Raw genomic sequence first — 22183 nt, 5'->3', positions numbered from 1 at the left:
AACGCACGAGATTTAATCATGCACAACCCTACTTTTTCTAACATATGCATAGCAATTCCCTAACATCAACATCAGATTTGTAAGCGTTCGGTCAACATCAACTATCGTTTTATATCGGATCCATTAACGATTCTATTAGCATGTGACCCTAAGCATTAATTAAGATGCAAGAACTAACACGTAACTTTCTCACATTTACACAACATACAAGGCAACTTCGCTAATCAGGAATACACATAAATAAGATCAACAAATAAGAATTTCAATAAGTATGAAACCACTAACCAAAGAGCTCAACTATAGAAGATGATCGTATGAGATCCGTTGCCGTCGCTGGTTTAGGGAAACATAGGGTTTACAATGTGTTAAGTATTGAAACACATGTTTTACGCATACCTAGAGGAAGCTGGGTCAAACTTAATTACAATGGGAGATTGGGTCGGGGAGGAGAACTGGGCCGAAGCCCTCTTCGGCAAAAGTTCCCTTGGCGAAACCCATATTTCGTCGGGTTAGGGGTGATGACTAAACAGCTCATATAACGACACTCTACTCACAATTATTATGTCGGGTCCTTAAGCACTGACTGGACCAAGATCTGATATGGATATCGAATAATGGGCTTCATTAACTCTCAGCACCTGGGCTGCAAATGAAATATTAAAAGCTGAACCCAACTTCACGTGATATGCTAACATTTGATTTATGCAACATGTGATCTGGTGAGCCGCACATGCCTGATGTATCTAGACATTAACTGTTGTTCAATTGTTTGGGCCGACTAGCATAGGGTGATTCTATTAATTAGTGGCCTAATGAATGTTTAGTGGTGACAGGTATTCTCGTGGCCCAATCGATTTTTTTTTTTTTTTCAACTTAATAATAACAAGAGAACAAGATATCGGCCCAATAAAATGAACCGATAATCAATGTCGTCGGCTAAGATTGTCACGTGATATATTAGTATCTCATCTTTAATATTCAGCGTACAGTTACAAGTCAAACAATCAAGGAATTATACAGTCAACGTGCAATAAATGCGAATAAGGAAATCTTGAAAACTCGAGTTGTCACAGTATCCTACTGATACCACAACCTCTTTAAGGCATATTGACTTAGGAAATAAGCGTAAGACTCTCATGGTTAACCGTTTCGCCTATTGCGCGCACGGTTCGGCTTATGAAACTAGTTTTCATAAATTAGCCGATACGGGTCAAATTATATTATTTGGACCCCAAAATCCAGAGTGTGAACCCTAAACCTATATAAAACAAGTCTCTGAACTTGTTGGGGCATAATCACACTCCATTCTCGGTTTTCGCCTTTTCGCGCGATTAAACCATATTTATATTCCGGAACCAACCGGTCTAGGCTACGGCCAATATAAAGACCCGTTAGGATTCTAAGAGGTTAATTAAAACCTTCGTTCCAGATTAGGAGCCCAGTAGAAGCTATCGGTGATTTAATCAAATTAAGGAATAATACTTGCAAAGGTAAATACTTTTAACTTATTTCCCCTATACGGGCTTGGGATACGGTATAATAATACCGCTTGATTGAGCATCATATCTTCCATCGCTTAGGTGGTTAATTAAATATTATGATCGGCTCATTTAAACAGTTTTGTTTCTTAAAAGCCTTTGGGGGGTTAATGACCGTTGTCCCGGATATCCTTGGCATCATTTTACGAAATGGCCACGACCTCGACATCCCGGTGTAGGCGTACACCCGGTATATATTGTCGACATTTAATTAAAAGACGTAGCCGTTGGTTTCTATACTACGGTTTTACGCAATGTGGTGTGTCTATTAATCTTTAACCCGGCACGATCCGGGCTACTGAACGCATAAAAGAACATGTAATACGTTCACAAGATTTTAATAATTTTCCCAAGTTATAAAAGAATTTGTGCCTTGTGCATTCAAATCAATTTTAATAAACATTTTCAAATGTGTCAGTTGAACGTATTTACCAGTGTAAACTGACGTATTTTTCCCCAAAAGATTAAGTGCAGGTACTATACGAAATTGGCTGGTAATAGCTTCCTAAGCATCACGAATAGTCTCGCAAACTCGATGCCGTATCTGATTGAACAATATTTTTATTATTATTTTGATCCGCTGTGGATACATTCGACTTCTGAAATACTTTTGATATTACAACCAGAGGTTGAAGTATATATTTATCTTTAAGCTTCCGCTGTGCATTTATATAATTGTGTGGTTTGACTATATTGTTGCCAACTACGTCACGGTAATCCCCCACCGGGCCCACCGGTGATACACGTGGAAATCGGGGTGTGACAGGTTGGTATCAGAGCCAACATTGAGTGAATTAAACACCATCCTATTGTGTTTAATCTCAATGACACAATTGCGCATACTTGAGTCTAGACAAGAACTTAGGACAAATTCGAATTGTTATTCCAATTTTGTATGTTTCTTTTATAATTGGTATTTAAAGTTTTATAAAGCAGGAAACATGCCGCCAGTGATATTCCGAGGAAGAGGAAGGGGAAGAAGAGGCAGAGGAGAGATCGTTACTCATCACGATCACGAAGCCGGACCTTCTGGTACGCGAGCTCCTTCGACTACAAGGAGTGAAGAACCACAGAGGCGAAGAGACCTTTACGAACCCGCGAGGCATTCCACCTCGCACAGCTCGACGCCATCATACCGGCACTCCTTTGGGCCAAACTCAGAGAATGATCCCAACAACCCACAACCCTCCTTCATACCTCTACAACGTTCGGTATCGCACCGAAATTACGACGACCCTACTCCATACTTCATAGGTCAGTTTAATCCAGCTGACTACATACAGGAACCTTCAGGCTTTGTTCCACTAGGGCCACAAGATCACTTCTCCGAAGACCATATGGATGAAGATACTGATCCAACTGAACCTGCTCGTGGTACGCCCACACATCCGATAGAAGTCTCTGATGGTGGTTTGTCCCAAGTTTGAACTAGTGTGGATGCCTCCTCACTACTTGTTTTGATTTGATTGTGAATATATAGAATCACCGGGGTAACCCTTTACCCAAAAAAAATACCTCTTTCTTGGTTTGTGTTAATGGGAATGTGCACGGGTATTTTAAAGGAAGGCGAGGGTTAAGGCAAGGTGACCCGATTTCTCCTTATCTGTTTACTCTGGTTATGGAAATCTTGACATGTATTTTACAACATGCTACTAGAATTGATTCTTCTTTCAGATTCCATAATAGATGTGAGAGACAACGTATAATAAATCTTAGTTTTGCGGATGATTTATTCCTTTTTTTTTTTGGGTAAAGGGTTACCCCGATGAATTTTATATAATCAAACGAAAAAACAAGTGAGGAACAGAACGATCCCCAGTACTCTAAAATGACATGCCATTCTAGAGTAGCACTACAAAACAAGTAACAAAGCAAACTCGACTAGACACATTCGTCTGTCAATACAAATCAAAACAAAACAAGTCGACTCTAGCCACAATCATCATCTTCCACAATTAAACCTCGAGGCAAGCTCCAATCTTGTAGGATCCCCTCCACTTGACTGGTCTTTTAAACCGCATCGTATGAAGTTTCATCTGAACTGTAGCTAAAATAATATCGACTAGCCGAGCAGCACTTCGTTTTTTGGACGTAAACAACCGGAGATTCCTTTCTTGCCAAACAAAATACCCTGCCACACTGACAACCAACTTGCTGATCACATGCATAGCATTCTTTGAATTAGCAACTTGAACCAGATGACTAAAGATCATATCCCAAGAGTTATCGACTGACGTTAATCCCACTATATCTTTTACTCCATTCCAAACCTGAGATCCATACGTGCATTCAAAGAAAAGATGTTCATGAGAATCCGGCCCCAACGAACACAAGGAACAGCACATCAAATTGAAATTCATGTTGCCCGACGCACACCACCTAGCCATTACATCCTGTGTCTTCAATTTCTTGTTAACCAAAAGCCACATGAAAAACGAATGGCGTGGAATAGATTGAGGAAACCAAACCATAGACGACCATTGAACTTCATTCTGAGCGACCCGAATATCATCCCAAACATTAAAAGTACTATAATCCAATTCCTTACCAGCTGAAGATCTCCATACCACCTTGTCATTCATATCCCGCATATCAATATGCTGCATGTTAAGAAGAATTGGGTATCGGGTAAGCCATTGATGTAATGTGACAACTGTGTTCTGTAAGCATCATATAATGTAAAACAATGTGGACAATCAATAAAACAATGTGCTTTGGTGTTATTATATGTGCTATTATGTTTGATGACTTTACAATTTGATTCGACTCCGATTTCAAGCTTTAAATCACTTTCTGGAGGGATTATACGCAAAACTGATGCATAAACGCAATCAGTTTAACGCAACGTATATTCCGGAACTGTAACGTAAGCTAAACATACCCTAAATATCCTTTACATAACTTAGAAATAAGTTCCGAAGGATTCGGTATGGCAAAAACATGTCTATTTGAACTAAAGGACTATTTACGACAAAACTGCGAAACTAACGTTGGTGACCGCCCGGATAATATTTAATTCCCAAAAATATTCTGTTACGATTAAAATTTTATTTTAATCAGGTCCGTGTTGAAAAATAAATTAAAACGCCTAAAAACGCTAATTTTTCAAGTTTAAGCGCGTGCCGCGTGTTTCTGCGCGACACAGTGCTTCTACTTCAAAACGCTGACAACACAGCTAGTCTTGGCAACTAAAATTTATTTCAGCAATATTTTGGCAGGTTTATTTTTGTAGAATAATAAAAATAATTTAGAACGCCATAAACCGGGGTCTAAACGCTAGATAAAATACCCGGTACCCAGTTAAACACCCGTTTTAGCCTACTTATGGCATGTTTGTATAAAAATTTACACTTTGGTCCCTCCCCCATCTAATTTTCGGTCACAAGTAGGTGGACCCCACCAAATATTTTGCCAAGATTTATTTTGATTATATTTTTGATCTTTCTTGGATTCATCAAGATATGATAAGATTATATGATCTTTTAGAGATTCACTAGAGATCTTATCCTATAAATACACCACCAATCTACACTCCACTTCACTCAAATTTCCTCTCTCTCTCCTCCCTCCCAACCGTCCCCCATCTCTCTCTCTCCATCTTCACATCTTCAAACCTTGTTCTTCATGTTCATCACTATTTCAAGCAACCTTCAAGTTAGTATGAAGATCTAAGGTGATTCCAAAGTGTTGTTAAGAGATTCAAGCTTCCAATCATCTTCACACTAGAGTTTCTACCCTAGCTTTGTGCTAGTAGTAAGTCTTACACCTTGCTTCATTTTGTTCTTAGTCAAGATATGTAGTATGATGAAATTTGCAAGAACACTAAAAAGTTTAAACAAGAAATATGAACAAGAAACATGCTGATTTACATTTTCAGCCGACTTCAACAGGCTGTAACTGGAACATTATGAATCGAAAAACTAATTTTCTAAAGCCTAAAATATGCATTTTGGAATAACCAAACAAATGGCACTGTAATCGTAATTTTTCGAAATCGTTTACTATTTTTAAGGGACTGTTTTTGGACAGCAGCTCAAGCTGCATTTTTACTGCAGAAAAAGTGTGTTGTTTACGGAGTCATAACTTGAAACCTGAGTAGAATCAACTCATGGAATTTTTACAGGAGATGGTCACCGTTGTCAGGATGATCCTCCAACTGGAATTTCGTAAATCGGACTTACGGTGAATTTTTAGTGAATTATTCCCTAAACTGCAATCAGAAAGTAACAAATCTGATTGCAGTCGGGTAAATAAATTTCTATAAAATATTGGTAACGAACTGGACTCTGATATTTTGACAAAATAAAATTTGGACCGTATGAGTCATTCTATAAAAATTTGGGAATTTTTGGAAAAGGTTAACTATTTTATAAAAATCCTCGAAAACAGTCCAGTTTTGGGAAATGAAGCTGAAATAAAGTAAGTAATGCTTTGTATGTCTAAATGTCGGTTTGGTTATTTGATAACGACCTACGGGATATATATAAAAGAAAATAATATGCTATTAAGCATGGACATCTCCATTTACAAAGGAGACCATGGCGAAATTTTCCGAAAATCCAACACTTAGTAAATATTTTCTAGACAAGAGTTTACTAGAACATTGAACGAACAAATATCTCAACATGACATATGATTAAGTTAAAATATTTTGACAAATAATTATCATACAGAACAATATAAGAAACGTGACCCAAAATACTAAACTCTAAGCCAAGGCACGGCCCGCTCGTCTAATAGACATTAGTACGTTGTAGGTTGTCGTGTAGCGGACAGGGTTTGAGATTCGATTCAAGACGCACTACAGTGAGTACATAGACCCCTTTTTTACTGTTTTTCCAACGTTTTGGGGTGAAACACATGTGCCTACCTGTTATTTTCATGCTTTCCTGTTTTTATGTCATATACTTGCTACGTTCATTGGTACACTTATAGTACATGATTTACATTGCATTGTTTTGCTATGTATGTTTACTTGGCATACTTAGTATATTGTTTACCTTACATTTCTGCTATGTATGTTGACTGAGCATGCTAGCACATTGGTTTACATGACTTTTCTACTTCGTATGTTAACTTAGCATACTTAGTACATTGTTTTCATATAACATGCTTACATTTGGTATAACATTTGGTTTGTACAAACGGGACTTAAATACGTTCATTAACATTAGCTACGCCGCTCGGTAGTAAGTAATGGTACCATAGGACTTGACAAATCCCGTTCCTGACATCCTAGGTTTGTTTGGGTGTAAGGAATGACCGAATCCGAAAACATTTCTTTTGATAACCTTGACTTAGGGTTATCCATCTGTCTCAAGGCTTGAATGTATGCGTTTAACTTACCACATAACTGTTGTATCAATAAAACATGCATTTACTTGCAAAACATAACTTTTTGATATATTCAAAATACTTTGTTTTGTACATTTTTACATTTGGTTTATGTGACTACACTTTACTTACCATACATAACATTTGTTACACATTACTTGACTACATTTGACTTATACATTTTACACAACAACATATTTTTCAAGACTTTGGTTTACAAAATCGTCTATTTTATACAAACTCATATTACTTGGTTATTCATTTAACCATATATTATTCTCTCATTTATACACATCTTCTGATCTTATCGCTTTTCAAACGATTTACGAAACAAAACAATTTACAAGGTTCATGACATATTTTATTAAACATTTTCTTAAACTTAAGTCATGAATCCTATTTTCACAAAACCTATGTATCTCACAGGCATTTTTATGCTGACGTACCTATTTTCACATGTGTTTTCAGGAGCTGTTGCTTAGGATGTTCGTGACACACTAGGGCGGACCTGTGCCTTAGAGACTTAAAATAAAGATGGAACTAGTTTAATTATGTGATGAACTCTTTGTTTCAGTTAATTTAAGACTATGTAACTCTTTGTTTGATGAATAAAACATAACTTTTAATTACCATGGTTGTGGAACAATAATTCTGTTACAACACTCCCCGACGTTTCCGCCACGATTTGTTGTTTTACGTGGTCGGGGTGTCACAATTGATCAGGCCATACCCACTCCCCTTGACGATAAACATCCGCTACCTTTACATTGAGCGTGAATCCCGCATTCGCTATAACTCTCGGAGTGATGAACGAACTCAAAGGACAAATGACATCCCATTTATCAAACCACATCGAAGCTGACATACCATCACCAATCTTCATCCAAAGATGTTGCTGAACCATAGGCCGAAGACTTAACAACTTCCTCCAATATGATTGGTGGCTTAAAGGGCTCTGGGCGATTTTAGCGAAATCTGAGAAACCCTAGCATCTTGTTCATCTGATCTTATTCTTGATTGATCTGGGTTAGCAATTGTGGTGTTGTCGATCCTTCTGAGTAAGGTTTCTAGACTTCTACCGTGGTTACTAATCTTTTGAAATCAGGTTTAGGGTTATTCGTTTCGTTTCTTCTTGCTATGGTTTGCCGCCAATTTGCTTGGATTGAATCTTGATTTACGTGCGTTGGTTTCGTTGCATGATTTGGAGTTGGTGGCGGATTAGGGTTCTGATCTATTACTATTCCTTCATCAAGGTATTGGTTCGTTGGTTGATTAGGGTTTGAGTTTACTTCGTTGGGGTTTTGTTCTTCGTCAATTGTTCCTTGTCGGCCAACTAGGGTTTACGTCTGCATGTGATTGTTGGCGTATGAAAATGAGTACTGAACCGCCTGACATTAATGAGATTTTTTGGAAACCATCTTTGAATGCTGATATTCGTAATCCTCAACTTGATGATTTGAAGGCAGGCAGTGAGTTTTCTCCTGGGAGCTCCCCTGGGACGGTTCCTGTGCGAGGTATTAGCTTGAAGGTTACGAACATAGAAGGGAATACATTCGTCGGATGGCTTTTCTCTCTGGCGATTTTGGCGACTCTATTTGTGAAACCCTAGTTCTTGCTTTTCAACTCTGATTTCGACTGATCTGGGTTAGGGATTGAGGTTTTATCGTGCCTTCTGAGTAAGGTTACTAGATTTTACCTTGGTTTCTAGTCTTTTGATTTTGAGATTAGGGTTTTCGTTTCTTTTTGATTAGGGTTTCTTGTTGTCGCTGTGGTTTTTTCTTCTGTTGCTTGTGTCTTCTTTTGCATGGTTTGTCAAGCTCTCTAATATGGATTCTAGGTATGTTCCAGTTCATGATGAACGTATTAAATCGCTGAATAATTCAAGGGATGACAGAGGTAATCCGCCGTTATCTGCTGGGGGTTTTACGTCTGAAAACCCTAGTCGAGATAATGATTTGGAGGAGTTGGGATTCCAGTCGTTTTCTGATAAGATGTATGGTGATGTATTCATCAGTTCGAAGCCTGTAAGTGCTCAGGATTTGCGTAATACACCCTCATTGTTTTCTAAGCCGTTGAACATTGATGGGAACCCGTTGATGCCGAGACGTGGTGTTGTTCAGCAGAACCCGAAAGTTATTAACATCATTGATGAACTTGAAAAGGTAACTGTGCCAGTCCAGCATACAAACGATGGGCGGAATCATGTGGATAGTTTTGCTTCAAAGTCTGATGATGTTCGGAACCAGGATACTTCGACGAGGTTTTCTTATGCTGAAAAGCTTCAATCTAATATAAGGTCTAAAAAGGAAGTTAATTTCCGTTTGATGGAGCCAGTGGAGACACGGGAAGATGCTGATGTAGTTATTCCTAGAGAAGTTGTTAAAAAGGTTCAAGAAAAGTTTGACAATGTGCTATATGGTTACTTCCTAGGGAATAGATTGCCGTTTCCTGTAGTTGAATACTATGCGAAGAATGTCTGGGCTAAGTATGGTTTTTCAAAGCTTATGATGAACACTAATGGTTTCTTTTTCTTCAAGTTTGATTCTAAAGAGGGGCTTATGAAAGTGCTTGAAGGAGGGCCATGGTTGATAAGGAAGATGCCGTTGTTTTTGAACATATGGTCTCCTAAGGTTAGTCTGCGAAAAGAGGGTATCAAATCTGTTCCTATTTGGGTTAAATTGCATAATGTGCCAATTTCGGTATACACGGATGATGGGTTAAGTTTACTGGCTTCAAAGTTGGGTGTTCCAAAGAGCTTAGATTCGTATACGGCGGATATGTGTGCTGATTTTTGGGGTAGGAGTAGCTACGCTCGTGCTTTGATTGAGGTTAGTGCTGAAAATGAACTTAAAGATCATATAACTATTGCTATCCCTAAAATGGATGAGGAGGGTTATATTATGGAACGAGTGAAAGTTGAATATGAATGGAAACCGTTACAATGTGCAACATGTTGCTTGTTTGGTCATGATGAGACTTCATGTACTAAAGGGGATAAAGGTAAAGCAAAACAGGTGGTTATTGACGACGAGGGCTTTGTTACGGATAGGAAGCGAGTGGCAAAACAATCGTTTCCTCAGAAAAAACAAAAACCAAGGGTTATTTATAGGCCAAAGTTGAACAAGTTTGGAGCTAGTACTTCGGGCACGAAAGAGTCTAGTGGTGGGCAGCCAACGGTGAAAGTTGCAAACAAGTTTCAGGTTCTAGATATGGAAGGAGATGGAGAGGGTTTAAAGGATGATAACAAGTCTGATAAGTCGGTTCCAAGTGGTAGCCATAGTAAAAATGATGAGGTAATGGACCAACTTCAAACTGAAATTTCAGATTATATGTGTGCTGGCACGCATGGTAGTACTTCTGAGGGGGCAAGCACTCCCGGGCCTACTGGTGTCAATGGATAGTATGGCCGTTTGGAATATTAGGGGTTTGAACCTACCCCTGAAACAAAAGGAGGTTCGGTCGCTTATTTCTGAGAAGCGGTTAAAAATTTGTACTATCTTGGAATCACATGTTTCTGTTGCTAATCTTGGTAGGGTGTGTAAAAATGTTTTTCGTTCATGGGATTGGACTTCTAATGGTGCTTGTTGTGATCGTGGAACTAGAATAATTGTTGGTTGGGACAATAATGTTGTGGACCTTGTGGTTATTGATCAAACGGATCAGGTTATACATGTTATGATTCGTTCGAAAGCTGATGCCAAAACCATATTTTGCTCGTTCATTTATGCAGAAAATAAGTATCAACTTCGAAGGGATCTTTGGGATAACCTGAATAGACACAAGTTGTTTGTGAATGATAGGCCTTGGATTGTGTTAGGTGACTTTAACTCGGCCCTTTCACAGGATGATTGCTTGGTTGGGTCGTCTAATATGTCGATTGGTATGCGTGAATTTGCTCAATGTGTTCAGCATAATGAGTGGATAGACATTAAAAGTCATGGCATGCAGTTTACTTGGAATCAAAAACCGAAGAATGGAGTGGGTATTTTGAAGAAAATCGATAGAGTCATGGGCAACATACACTTGCTAGATGCGTATCCGGATGTGTTTGTTTTCTTTCACCCGTTTCGGGTATCGGACCACACCCCGTGTATTGTTAACCTTCAGGTACTCAAAAATAATCGGCAAAAACCCTTTAAATTTGCAAACTTTTTGGTTAAAAAAGATGGATTCTTGGATAGTGTGGCTAGAGTATGGTCAGAACCGGTGCATGGTGTCACGATGTACTCGGTGGTAAAGAAGCTAGCGCTTCTGAAATCTCCTTTGAGACGGCTTTTATTCAAGCAAGGAAATATTCACGAGCGTGTTATTATCCTAAGGAAAAAGCTGGATGAGATTCAGTTGGCCATTGATGCGAACCCGTTAGATGTATCTCTTAGAGAAGCTGAATCTGAATGTCTTCATGAGTTCCAATCGGTTTCGTATGATGAGGAATGTTTCCTAAAGCAAAAATCTAAAGCAGATTGGCTAGCCGCTGGTGACTCAAACACAAAGTTTTTCCATAATAGTGTCAAGATGAGAAATGCATGCATGAAGATACATAGTATCCAAGATACTTCTGGTGTTTGTTTCCACGGTGATGATGTGTATGGAACTTTGGTATCGCACTACTCTAACTTCTTGGGTGTGCAGGATCAGGTGGCTTCCCTTCCAGGTGATTTTACTTTTCCGAATGTTTTGGATCCGACTGTTGCTAGCAATATGGTGCGTCCAGTGACTGAAGAGGAGGTAAAAAATGCTATTTTTTCCATCGGTGAGAACAAGGCTCCGGGGCCGGATGGATATACATCGGCTTTCTTTAAAAATTCTTGGGAGATTGTGGGTAGTGAAGTTACAAAAGCGATCCAGGAATTTTTTGATAATGGCAAACTGTTGAAGCAAATTAATCACACAATTATAGCTCTTGTCCCGAAAGTGGCTACTCCTAACTCGGTTGTTGACTACCGTCCGATCTCGTGTTGTAATGTCCTTTATAAAGGTATAAGTAAGATCCTAAAGGATAGAATTAAAGGTAGTCTGGATATGCTTGTTGATATAAACCAGTCGGCGTTTGTGCCCGGAAGAAAGATATCCGACAATATCTTACTCACCCAAGAGCTGATGCATAATTACCACTTAAGGATTGGGCCTTCTCGGTGCGCATTCAAAATTGATATTCAAAAAGCATATGACACGGTCAGCTGGTCTTTCTTGGAAGGTATTCTTCGTGCTTTTGGGTTTCATCACAAGATGGTGAACTGGATCATGATTTGTGTTACCACGGTGTCTTACTCGCTGAGCATTAATGGTAATCTTTATGGGTTTTTCAAAGGTAAAAGAGGGTTGAGGCAGGGGGATCCAATATCTCCGTACCTCTTTACTTTGGTAATGGAAATGTTATCGTTGTTACTCAAAGATGCAGCTGCCAAAAGTAATGCTTTTAGATATCATCTTCATTGCAAAAAACAAAGGATCATCAATGTCTCGTTTGCGGACGATTTATTTATGTTTGTTAATGGGGATTTAGCTTCGGTCAAGGTGCTTCGTGAAGCGCTTCAGAATTTCACAAATATTTCGGGTCTTGTCCCTAGTTTGCCTAAGAGTACGGTTTACTTTGGGAATGTGCCTCAATCGATTAAACAAGGCATACTCCAGATCATGCCGTTTAAAGAGGGTTCGCTTCCTGTCCGTTATTTGGGTGTTCCTTTATTAACGTCTAGACTCTCTTATAAGGATTGCAAAATTCTAGTTGAGAGGATGGAAAAGAGGATTGATAACTGGATGACGAGATCACTGTCGTTTGCGGGCCGGCTGCAACTGCTAAACTCGGTCCTATCTGCTATGCACATCTATTGGGCGACAGTTTTCCTATTGCCAGCTAGATTAGTTAATGATCTTGAAAGACGTATGCGTTCTTTCTTATGGGCTGGTAAGTTTCAACCAAAGGTTAAACCAAAGGTTGCTTGGAAGGTTGTTTGCCTTCCAAAAAATGAAGGCGGGCTGGGGGTTCGATGTATTGCGGATGTTAATAAAGCGCTCATATCCTCCCATATATGGAGTATCTTGACTAACCGAAAGTCGTTATGGGTTCAATGGGTTCACATTTATAAGCTGAAGGAGAGAAGTTTTTGGGAGCTTCCTTGTAGAGGTAGTATGACATGGGGGTGGAGGAAAATTCTTGCACTACGTGACATGCTTCGGCCTCATATGTGGAAGGCTATCGGTAATGGACACAATACAAATGTTTGGAGTGATTCTTGGTGCAATGCGTGTCCTATCCGTGCTCATGTTAGTCCGAGAAATATAGCTAACGCAGGTTTTAACTTGCAAGCTTCTGTGGCTGATCTGGTGGATTCTAACGGCAATTGGAGGTGGCCGGTTGCTTGGTTCGACTTGTTTCCTGTTTTAATCAATATTCAGGTACCAGTTCTTCATGATGCTCAAGATAGATTGGTTTGGATTGATATTGAAGGAAAGGCAGTTCACTTTTCTTCATGGGAGGTATGGAACAATATTCGTCACCGGGAGAATGTTGTTGATTGGTTTAATATGGTTTGGTTTAAACAGTGTATCCCAAGACACTCTTTTCACTTGTGGCTGGTTATTAGAAACAAACTCAAAACCCAAGATAGACTGTCCATCTGGGAGGCGGGAAGTGCTACGAACTTGAATCTCATGTGTTGCCCCTTATGTAACTATGGTAAGGACTCGAGGGACCATTTGTTCTTTGAATGCGTCTACTCAATGGAGGTTTGGGATAGCATTAGAGATATGGCAGGTATGGGTGACGTAAATGGCCAATGGACTGATATCATGCAATGGATGAATGACAATTCAAATATTCATAATTCGGCCAATGTTACGGGTAGACTTGTGGTCTCGGCAGCTGCTTATTTCGTCTGGCAAGAAAGGAACTCTCGATTGTTCTCTCGGAATCAGCGATCGGCGAAGAGTCTTGCTCAGGAGGTCATTAATATTGTGCGTATGCGGCTCATAACTCTGAAGTTTAAGATGAGTGGTGCGAACAGGCAATTTCTCGAGATGTGGAAGATACCGGCTAGGAACTTGGTCATTGATCCTGGCTAGATGCAGTTGTTAGAGTCTTAGTTTTTGTCGGGCTTTGTTTATTTTGTTTCGGGTTGTATGTTGTGTTTTGTCGTTTTTGGTTGTTTCTTGGATGTTCTAGTCTTGGTTTGTCTTGACTAGTAGTGTGTGTCAATGTCTTGGCACACCCTGTTTTATTTGGTTGGTGATTTATAAAATTTACCGGGGTAACCCTTTACCCAAAAAAACATAGAAGGGAATACCATGTTACCGAGAAGGGGGCTATACTCTACTAATAATATCTCCATCCTTGATGGTTTGGCTGCAATATCTAAACCGGTAACAACTGATGAGTCAAGACCATCGTATGCGGATAGGGTTAAGAACACCAGTCTGATGAAGCGTGAAGTCAACTTCAGAAGGCTGGATTCTCACGAGGTTATACAAGACGCTGATGTTGTGATTCCTAGAGAGGTAATCCGCAAGGTACAGGAGAAATTCGAAAATGTTCTTTATGGATATTTTCTAGGTAATCGTTTTGATAATACTCACATTGCAAAAACCCTAATGCTCTCTCTCCTTCTGGCGATTTCTTGTTCCTCATGAAACCTTGATTTCTTCGTGATCTAATGTATAACAGTCTGTGATTAGAAGTTTGATCCATTCAAAATTCTATAACGAACTCGTTAGCAATAGTGACCGATCTAATTAGGGTTCTCTATTCGTTTCTGTTTTCAATCGCCGCCTTAGATATCAATCTTGAAACCCTGATTTATTAAATTGGTTGTTATTGATTGCGGTTAACTGAGTTTAATTTAGCTAGATCGATAACTCTGGTTTAATCGATTAAGGGTGGATTTTTGATTCTAGGGTTTAGGAATTAGGGTTTTGGTTTTTCGGTTTTCGGCTGCTTGTTTTTTGGTATTCTTGTCTTCTTGGTTTGCATGGTTCGAATCTAGTTTGGGTTGAGAGAGTTTGTTTATCATTGTTCTTCGTAAAATCTGCATTTGAGGTTCTACGTGGAACGTCTGCATGGGGAATAATTCGGATGGTTCTGGGAGCGAGTCTAGGGATGTGCCTTCAAAACGTGGAATAGGGTTAAGAGTTACTAATGTTGACGACAACATAAAGCTTCCAAGACGTGGCATGTTTTCAACTTCTGATGTATCGATCCTAGATGGATTAGCCAAGATATCCGTTCCGGTGGAAAACCCTTTTGACAAATCTGGTAGCTATGTGAACTTGGGTGCACGGAAACAATCAGACATTTGGAGTGATGAGAGTCAGGTGAATCCAAAAACGACCAACTAACAGTATCATACGCTTTCTGAATATCAATCTTCAAAGCACATCTAGGAGGGCCTCGATCTACATGGTAATTATGCATGAGTTCCTGAGTAAGAAGAATATTATCGGATATCTTCCTACCAGGAACAAACGCAGATTGGTTTATATTCACTAAATATCCCAAGCCCCTTTTAATCCGATCAGTGATTATTTTGCTAATACACTTATATAACACATTACAGCACGATATCGGACGGTAATCAAGCACCGTATTTGGCGTTTCAACCTTCGGAACCAATGCAAGAATCGTATGATTGATTTGTTTAAGAATTTGCCCATTACTAAAGAAATCAAGCACTGCCTTAGTCACCTCGCCACCCACAACATCCCAAGACTTCTTAAAGAAAGCTGACGTATATCCATCCGGACCCGGCGCCTTATTTTCACCTATACTAAACATCGCCCGTTTGACTTCATCTTCAGTAACCTGTCTAACCATATTTTCTGCCACATTGGGTTGCAAGACATTAACAAACAAATCTGTATCATCCACCTTATCAACATGATCTTCCGTGCCCATGAAAACCGAGTAATGAGCAAGAAGAGCCGTAGGCACATCATCACCTTCAAACAGGTTCCCCTTCGTGTCTTTGATGCAATGAATTTTACTCCGAGCATTCCTGCCTTTCACATAATTATGAAAGTAAGAGGTGTTTGAATCACCCGCACAAAGCCACTGAACTTTAGCCTTTTGTTTTAGAAAACACTCCTCGTCATAAGCTGCAATCTTGTACTCTTGAAGACAAATAGCTTCTGAAGACCGCAAAGCCGTATCAAATGGACTAGCATCAACTTGTTTTTGAATCTGATCCAGTTGGTTCCGCAGCTCGGTAACTCTCTTGTGTAAATTGCCCTGGTTGCGAAGGATCCTCCTAAAGTGAGGTTTCAAACTCTTCATTTTTTGAACAACAGAATACATGGCAACCCCCTCCACATTTTTAGACCATTCAGCGGTAACTGCTTGGCCAAAATCAGGCTTCGACGTAATAAAATTTGGAAACTTAAAAGGTTTTGGCCTACTCGTATCCAACGAAGCTAACCTCAAAATGCCAGGAGCATGATCCGAAACACGGAATGGCTGGAACATAGCATACGCATCCGGAAAAACATCTAAAAGTTTGACATTACCCATAATCCGGTCAATTTTCTTAAGAGTTCCCACCCCATCCTTTGGTCTTTGACTCCATGTAAAATGAAGCCCATGACTCTTCACATCTATAAGCTCAGTATTTTGCACACAATCATAAAAATCTCTCATCGCAATCGTGTGAGAAGATGGACCTGTAAGAAAATCCTCCATGTTCAAAGCAGCGTTAAAATCCCCCATGACTACCCAAGGAACATCATTAGTAATGCCCCTAAAATTGCATAGATCAGTCCACAGGCTCCTCCTATCCTGATATTTATTCTCAGCATATACAAATGAACAAAACATCTTAATCTTCACAGATTTTAAAAGAATTTGGGCATGTATAACCTGATCAGACTGAGAGACAACCATAAGATCAATATCATCAGCATTCCATCCCAATATAACTCTCGTACCCCTATCACAGACTCCTCCATTTGAAGTCCAGCTCCAATTCCTGAATACCTTCTTACAAATCTTATCTAAGTTGACAACATTCACATGAGACTCCAACACGGCACACACACTCAACCGATTTTCAGAAATAAATAATCGAACCTCATTTTGTTTCAGGGGTTGGTTCAGACCCCTTACATTCCATGCAGCAATACTACCCATTAAAACCGTTGTCACCGGGAGTGCTTGCCCCCTCAGAATTTTTATTATTCATGTTACCTCTCATAAAATCAGCCATCTCTGTCGGGATCACCTCGATAACTTCATCAGGTTGTTGTATACGAGTCCCATGAGTTTCATCCACCATTGATTTGGCACTTGTCGGGTCCCTTTTCTCATCATTCTTGCTGTTATCAAGCACCTCAAAAGCGTTCGACAACGGCACATCCGATGTATCCCCCTTCGTCCCAGACGTACTTGCATGGTTTTTATTAGTCTTTGGCTTATACACAACCCTTGGTTTCTGCTTCTTTTGAGGAAACGAGTACCTCGCCATCCTTCTGTTATCAGTGACAAAACCCTCCTCATCAACCGTTACCACCTTAGCCTTACCTTTAGGTTTCTTGTGACATGTGTTATCATCGTGGCCAAACAAACAACATGAACTACAGCGGAGCGGCTTCCACTCATATTCAACTTTAACCCGTTCCAAAACAAAACCCTCCTCATCCATTTTCGGGATAGCCACAGTAATATAATCTTTTAACTCATTATCAGCATTTATCTCAATCATTGCCCGGGCATAACTACTCCTTCCCCAATTGTCAACGCACATATCGGCTGTATAAGAATCTAACCTTTTAGGGGTCCCTAACTTTGATGCCAGCAAGCTCAATCCATCATCAGTATAGACCGCAATCGGCACATTGTGCAACTTAACCCATACTGGAACTGTTTTGATGCTATCCTTCTTGAGAGTAACCTTCGGAGACCATACATTCAGAAATAATGGAACTTTACGTATTAACCATGGTCGTCCTTCTAAAACCTTCGTCAATCCCTCCTTTGAATCAAACTTAAAGAAAAAGAAACCCGACGTGTTCATCATGAGCTTCGAAAACCCAAACTTTGCCCAAACATTCTTCGCATAATACTCGACCACCGGAAACGGCAAGCGATTCCCTAGAAAGTACCCATAGAGCACATTATCAAATTTGTTTTGAACCTTCTGCACCACCTCTCTCGGTATAACAACATCCGCATCATCTCTAGATTCCGTGGGCTTCATAAGTCTGAAGTTAACCTCTCTTTTCATCCGCGTAGACTGAACTTTTTTAGCATACGATACTGATTCTTCCGCCTTATAAGTATCCCAGTAACAGTCATCATGCACACTATCAGGTTTACCCTTGTTAGCCATTGACGACGAACCACCAGCCGCAAATAGGTTATCCACAGGTATAGATATGGCCTCCAGCCCGTCAAGAACTGATTGATTATTCGTGGAATATAACCCCCTCCTAGGCATCAATGTATTACCTTCAATATTTGTTACCCGTAACCCAATACCACGGATCGGAGCAGTACCTGGCGTTGAACTAGGAGTAGTATCAGTGTTTTCATTGACCCCGGCAAAACCCTTATTAGGGTTTAACGAGGAACTCAATATATCCGGCGGCTTAACATGTCTAGCATCCATATCCGAAGGCTTGAACTGACTAGAATCCATGGCAACTGAAATCAAGAACCATGCAACGTGCAACAAGAACGACAGAACAACAAAACCACACGATCTGGCAGCAAACCCTAGCAGAAAAAAACGAAACAAAAAAAAAACCTTAAACCCGACGTCAAACGATTAGATATCACGGTGAAGTCTAGTATCCTTACTCAGAAGGAACGACAACACCCCAAATGCTAACCGAAATCAATCAGGAAGAAGATCAAGATGAACGAAGGAACGAACGAAAGCTAGGGTTTCCCTTTGCTTGCACCTGTGTTACCCTCATTAAGTTCCTGGTTGTCATTCATGAATTGAGCCGCCATATCTTCATCATTCAATCAAACCTCATCGTTATCAGACCCCATTTTCTCATCATCCTGACTTAGCACACTAAACTTATTAGAAGTTTTAACAGAGTTACTCTTAGAAAGACGATGGCTTGTTCGGATCCACACTAACCGTTCCCTTCTTTGGTCTATAAATCATTCTTTGCTTCTCTCTAACTGGATACTGATGACGAGCCTGCTTCTTTCTGTTATTTCCATTCTTAAACCCTTGTTCATCAACCTGATCCTTCCCTTTATCCCCTCTTCCTTCATCCACAACAGTTCTTTTTGGACAATGTTCATCTAGATGACCAAATATGTTACACTCATGACACTTTGGTGGTTTCCATTCGTATTCCACCTTAATATTGCTCTTTAGGAAACCCCCTTCCTCAACATTCGGAATAGCAACTACCACATTTTCTTTAATCTCTTTTTCGGCATCTATCTCTATTATAGCTCTGGCGTAACTACTTCGCCCCCACGAGTCGACACACATCTTAGATGTTTCATTATCCAGCACTTTAGGGATCCCTATTTTTGAGGCGATTAAACTTAGTCCATCTTCAGTGTATGCAGCTAGCGGGACATCGTGCATTTTAACCCACATCGGAATCTTTTTTAATTCTTCCTTCTTGAGCTCAGTATTAGAAGACCAATACTTTAGAAACATAGGAATGTTCCTGATTAACCACGGGCCATCTTGTAAAACCTGGTCCATTCCCTCTTTAGACGTGAACTTAAAGAAAAAGAACCCCTTCCCGTTCATCATACACTTTTGCAACCCATATTTTTTCCATCTATTCCTTACAAAGTATTCAACCACTGGGAAAGCCAATCTCTTTCCCAAAAAATATCCAAACAAGACATTTGCATACCGATCCTGAACCTTTTTCACAGATTCTACAGGTATTGTAACATCAACATTGTCAACCAATTCAGTGTTTTCGATGAACCTGAAATTTACCTTGTGATTAGGCTGGCTGGTAGCGAGTTTAGCAGCGTAAGTCTTGTTACTCTTATCCTCCATTGAATCAGCCTTTTCATGAGACAAATCATTAGTTCCATCAGGGCCAAATAAACGAGAATGATCCTGAGTCTGGTTTCCACCACTAGGATCATTAGGGTTCTCATTTAATGACCCACTCACTGGTTTGGATATTGCCGTCAAACCATCCAATATGGAATTGCTACTAACTGAATAGAACCCTCTCTTTGGCAGCATTGTATTACCATCAATATTCCTAATCCTTAAACCAATACCCCGTAGAGGAGTTTCACCACCCTCCATCGATTGAGACTGAAACCCTGTATCCTCGAAGATGTCGTTCCTATTTCTCTCCATGCAGCAAGCTTAGCGTAAAATCCCAGAAAAACCAGACGAACACAAGAAAACCATGCAAACCCTAAATCTAGCAGTTTTTTCAAACGAATCTTTTCAAGACAAAATAGAGACCCAGGTGAATCTAGGTTACTGCCCAACCAGTAGGACCGATAAACCCTTGAATCTATTCTATCAGAATCGATTACAGTAAGAAGAAACTTGACAACCCAAAACGAAAAAGAAAACAAAAACCCTAATCCTCTAGACAATCAAGAATGCTACCAGAATTAGATCTGATAAACACCCGATCATGCAAAGAAGCTTAGGATTCGAAGAAGAAGAACAGTGGTCGCCATGCTAGAGAGAGAAAATTTTCCTAGCCTATAATATTCTTGCTTATACACTTATATAAAGTGTTACAACACGAGATTGGCCTATAATCCGTAATTAAAGAAGGAGTAGGAACCTTTGGGATTAACGAGATGATCGTATGATTAAGCTGTTGCAACAGCTTGCCATTAGCGAAGAATTCCCGAACCGCCTCATAAACATCCTTGCCAACTATACCCCAAGACTTCTTAAAAAATACTGAGGTGTAACCATTTGGACCCGGAGCTTTGATACCCGAAATAGAGAACATAGCCAACTTAATCTCCTCATCAGTGACCTGCCGAACCATATGCGTAGCTTGTTCATTTGTCAAAACGTTCTTGAACAAATCCGGAGTTGGAGACACCCCTATATTGTTCTTGGTTCCAAAAAAGGCCGAGAAATGATCAACCATAACTTGATTGACCGAACCACCTTCATGAAGCATACCCGCAGAGTCACGAACCGCAAAAATCTTACTCCGATGATTCTTTGCTTTAACAACATTATGGAAGTACTTAGAATTTGAGTCACCCAACTTAAGCCAATCAACCTTTGCTTTTTGCGCTAAAAAAACAGCCTCATCATGCACCGCAACCTTATATTTCTCAAGCAAGAGGCCATGCTGGATACGTAACTCCTCATTGCCCGTGTTAGCATCCATCGCTTGTTGGCACTCTTCCAATTCAGTTCTAGCAACCTTAACCCTTTGATGTAAATTACCTTGCTGAAAGCATAATTTTTGCATAGGGGTTTTGAGATTTTTCAACTTCTTTACAACTTGAAACATCTTATGACCTGAAATATCAATGCACCAACCCCGTTTTACTTCATCCAAAAAACCTGACTTTTCCGCCACCAAATTAACAAACTTAAACGGCTTGGGCTTGTCTCTAGCAATGGATGGCAACTTTAAAATGCAAGGAGAGTGATCCGAGATCCGATACGGAAGGAAATATGCGGCTGCCATTGGAAACGAATCAACCAAATGAATGTTTTTTGGGTAAAGGGTTACCCCGGTGAATCTATTATAAACAACCACAAATAAGTACAAGTAGTGTGGATGAATTCCACACTAGTTCATATACAGGACATGCCCCATATATGTAAGCCAACAAACATAAAAGTACCTATGACAACTCATCAACCATGCTATGAGAATGTTGATTCGCATGATCACCTCTTTTGAATGCAAGTTTTCCTCACAAATCTGGTGCACGGTTCGATCTAGAGTAGGCATGGAAAATGTTGACGCTAAGTGGAGTGTTATTGTCGACTGGCTTGGATTTCGTTCTCGGTCTAAATCGGCAAGGAACCTGGTATGTAGATTGCTGGTTGTGGCTCTGGCTTACGTGGTTTGGCAGGAGAGGAATAATAGACTTTTCAGGAATCATGCAAGGCCACCGGATACCATTAGTCAGATTGTGCTAGAAAATGTTCGATACAAGTTGATGGGACTTAGATTCAAGAACACAGCTAGAGTTCGTGAATTGCTGGAGAAATGGGATATTAACGGAGCGGACCTAATGATGGAGCCGGTTAAACTTTCTGTTTTTGAGTTGGGTCTGTCTAGATAGTAGTCTAGTGGTTGATGTTTTTGTTTTTTCTTGGTTGTCCTTTGTTTTTTCTTTGTTCCACTTTCATGAGGGTGTGTCTCATGATTGAACTAGTAAA

The 22183-nt window shown here is 39.9% G+C and overlaps 2 protein-coding genes across 2 annotated transcripts; both read right to left on the bottom strand.

The window, feature by feature from the left end:
• Nucleotides 1–3493: 3493 nt before the first annotated feature.
• Nucleotides 3494–4144, bottom strand: LOC110870622. Its single transcript, XM_022119803.1, has one exon. The coding sequence runs from the start codon at nt 4142–4144 to the stop codon at nt 3494–3496; it is 651 nt and encodes a 216-aa protein (XP_021975495.1).
• Nucleotides 4145–15304: 11160 nt separating this feature from the next.
• On the bottom strand, nt 15305–18813 carry LOC110870621. Its single transcript, XM_022119802.1, has 5 exons — nt 18762–18813; nt 17047–18573; nt 16720–16853; nt 15451–16638; nt 15305–15319 (listed from the first exon to the last, which is right to left on the bottom strand). Exons 1-5 carry the CDS (start codon nt 18811–18813, stop codon nt 15305–15307), a joined length of 2916 nt encoding a protein of 971 aa, XP_021975494.1.
• Between the last annotated feature and the right edge of the window lie 3370 nt (nt 18814–22183).

Source organism: Helianthus annuus, chromosome 8, assembly GCF_002127325.2.
Source record: "Helianthus annuus cultivar XRQ/B chromosome 8, HanXRQr2.0-SUNRISE, whole genome shotgun sequence".
NCBI classification, from domain to species: Eukaryota; Viridiplantae; Streptophyta; class Magnoliopsida; order Asterales; family Asteraceae; genus Helianthus; species Helianthus annuus.
Note: the sequence above shows the minus strand (reverse complement) of the source record. Positions and strands in the feature narration are given on the sequence as shown.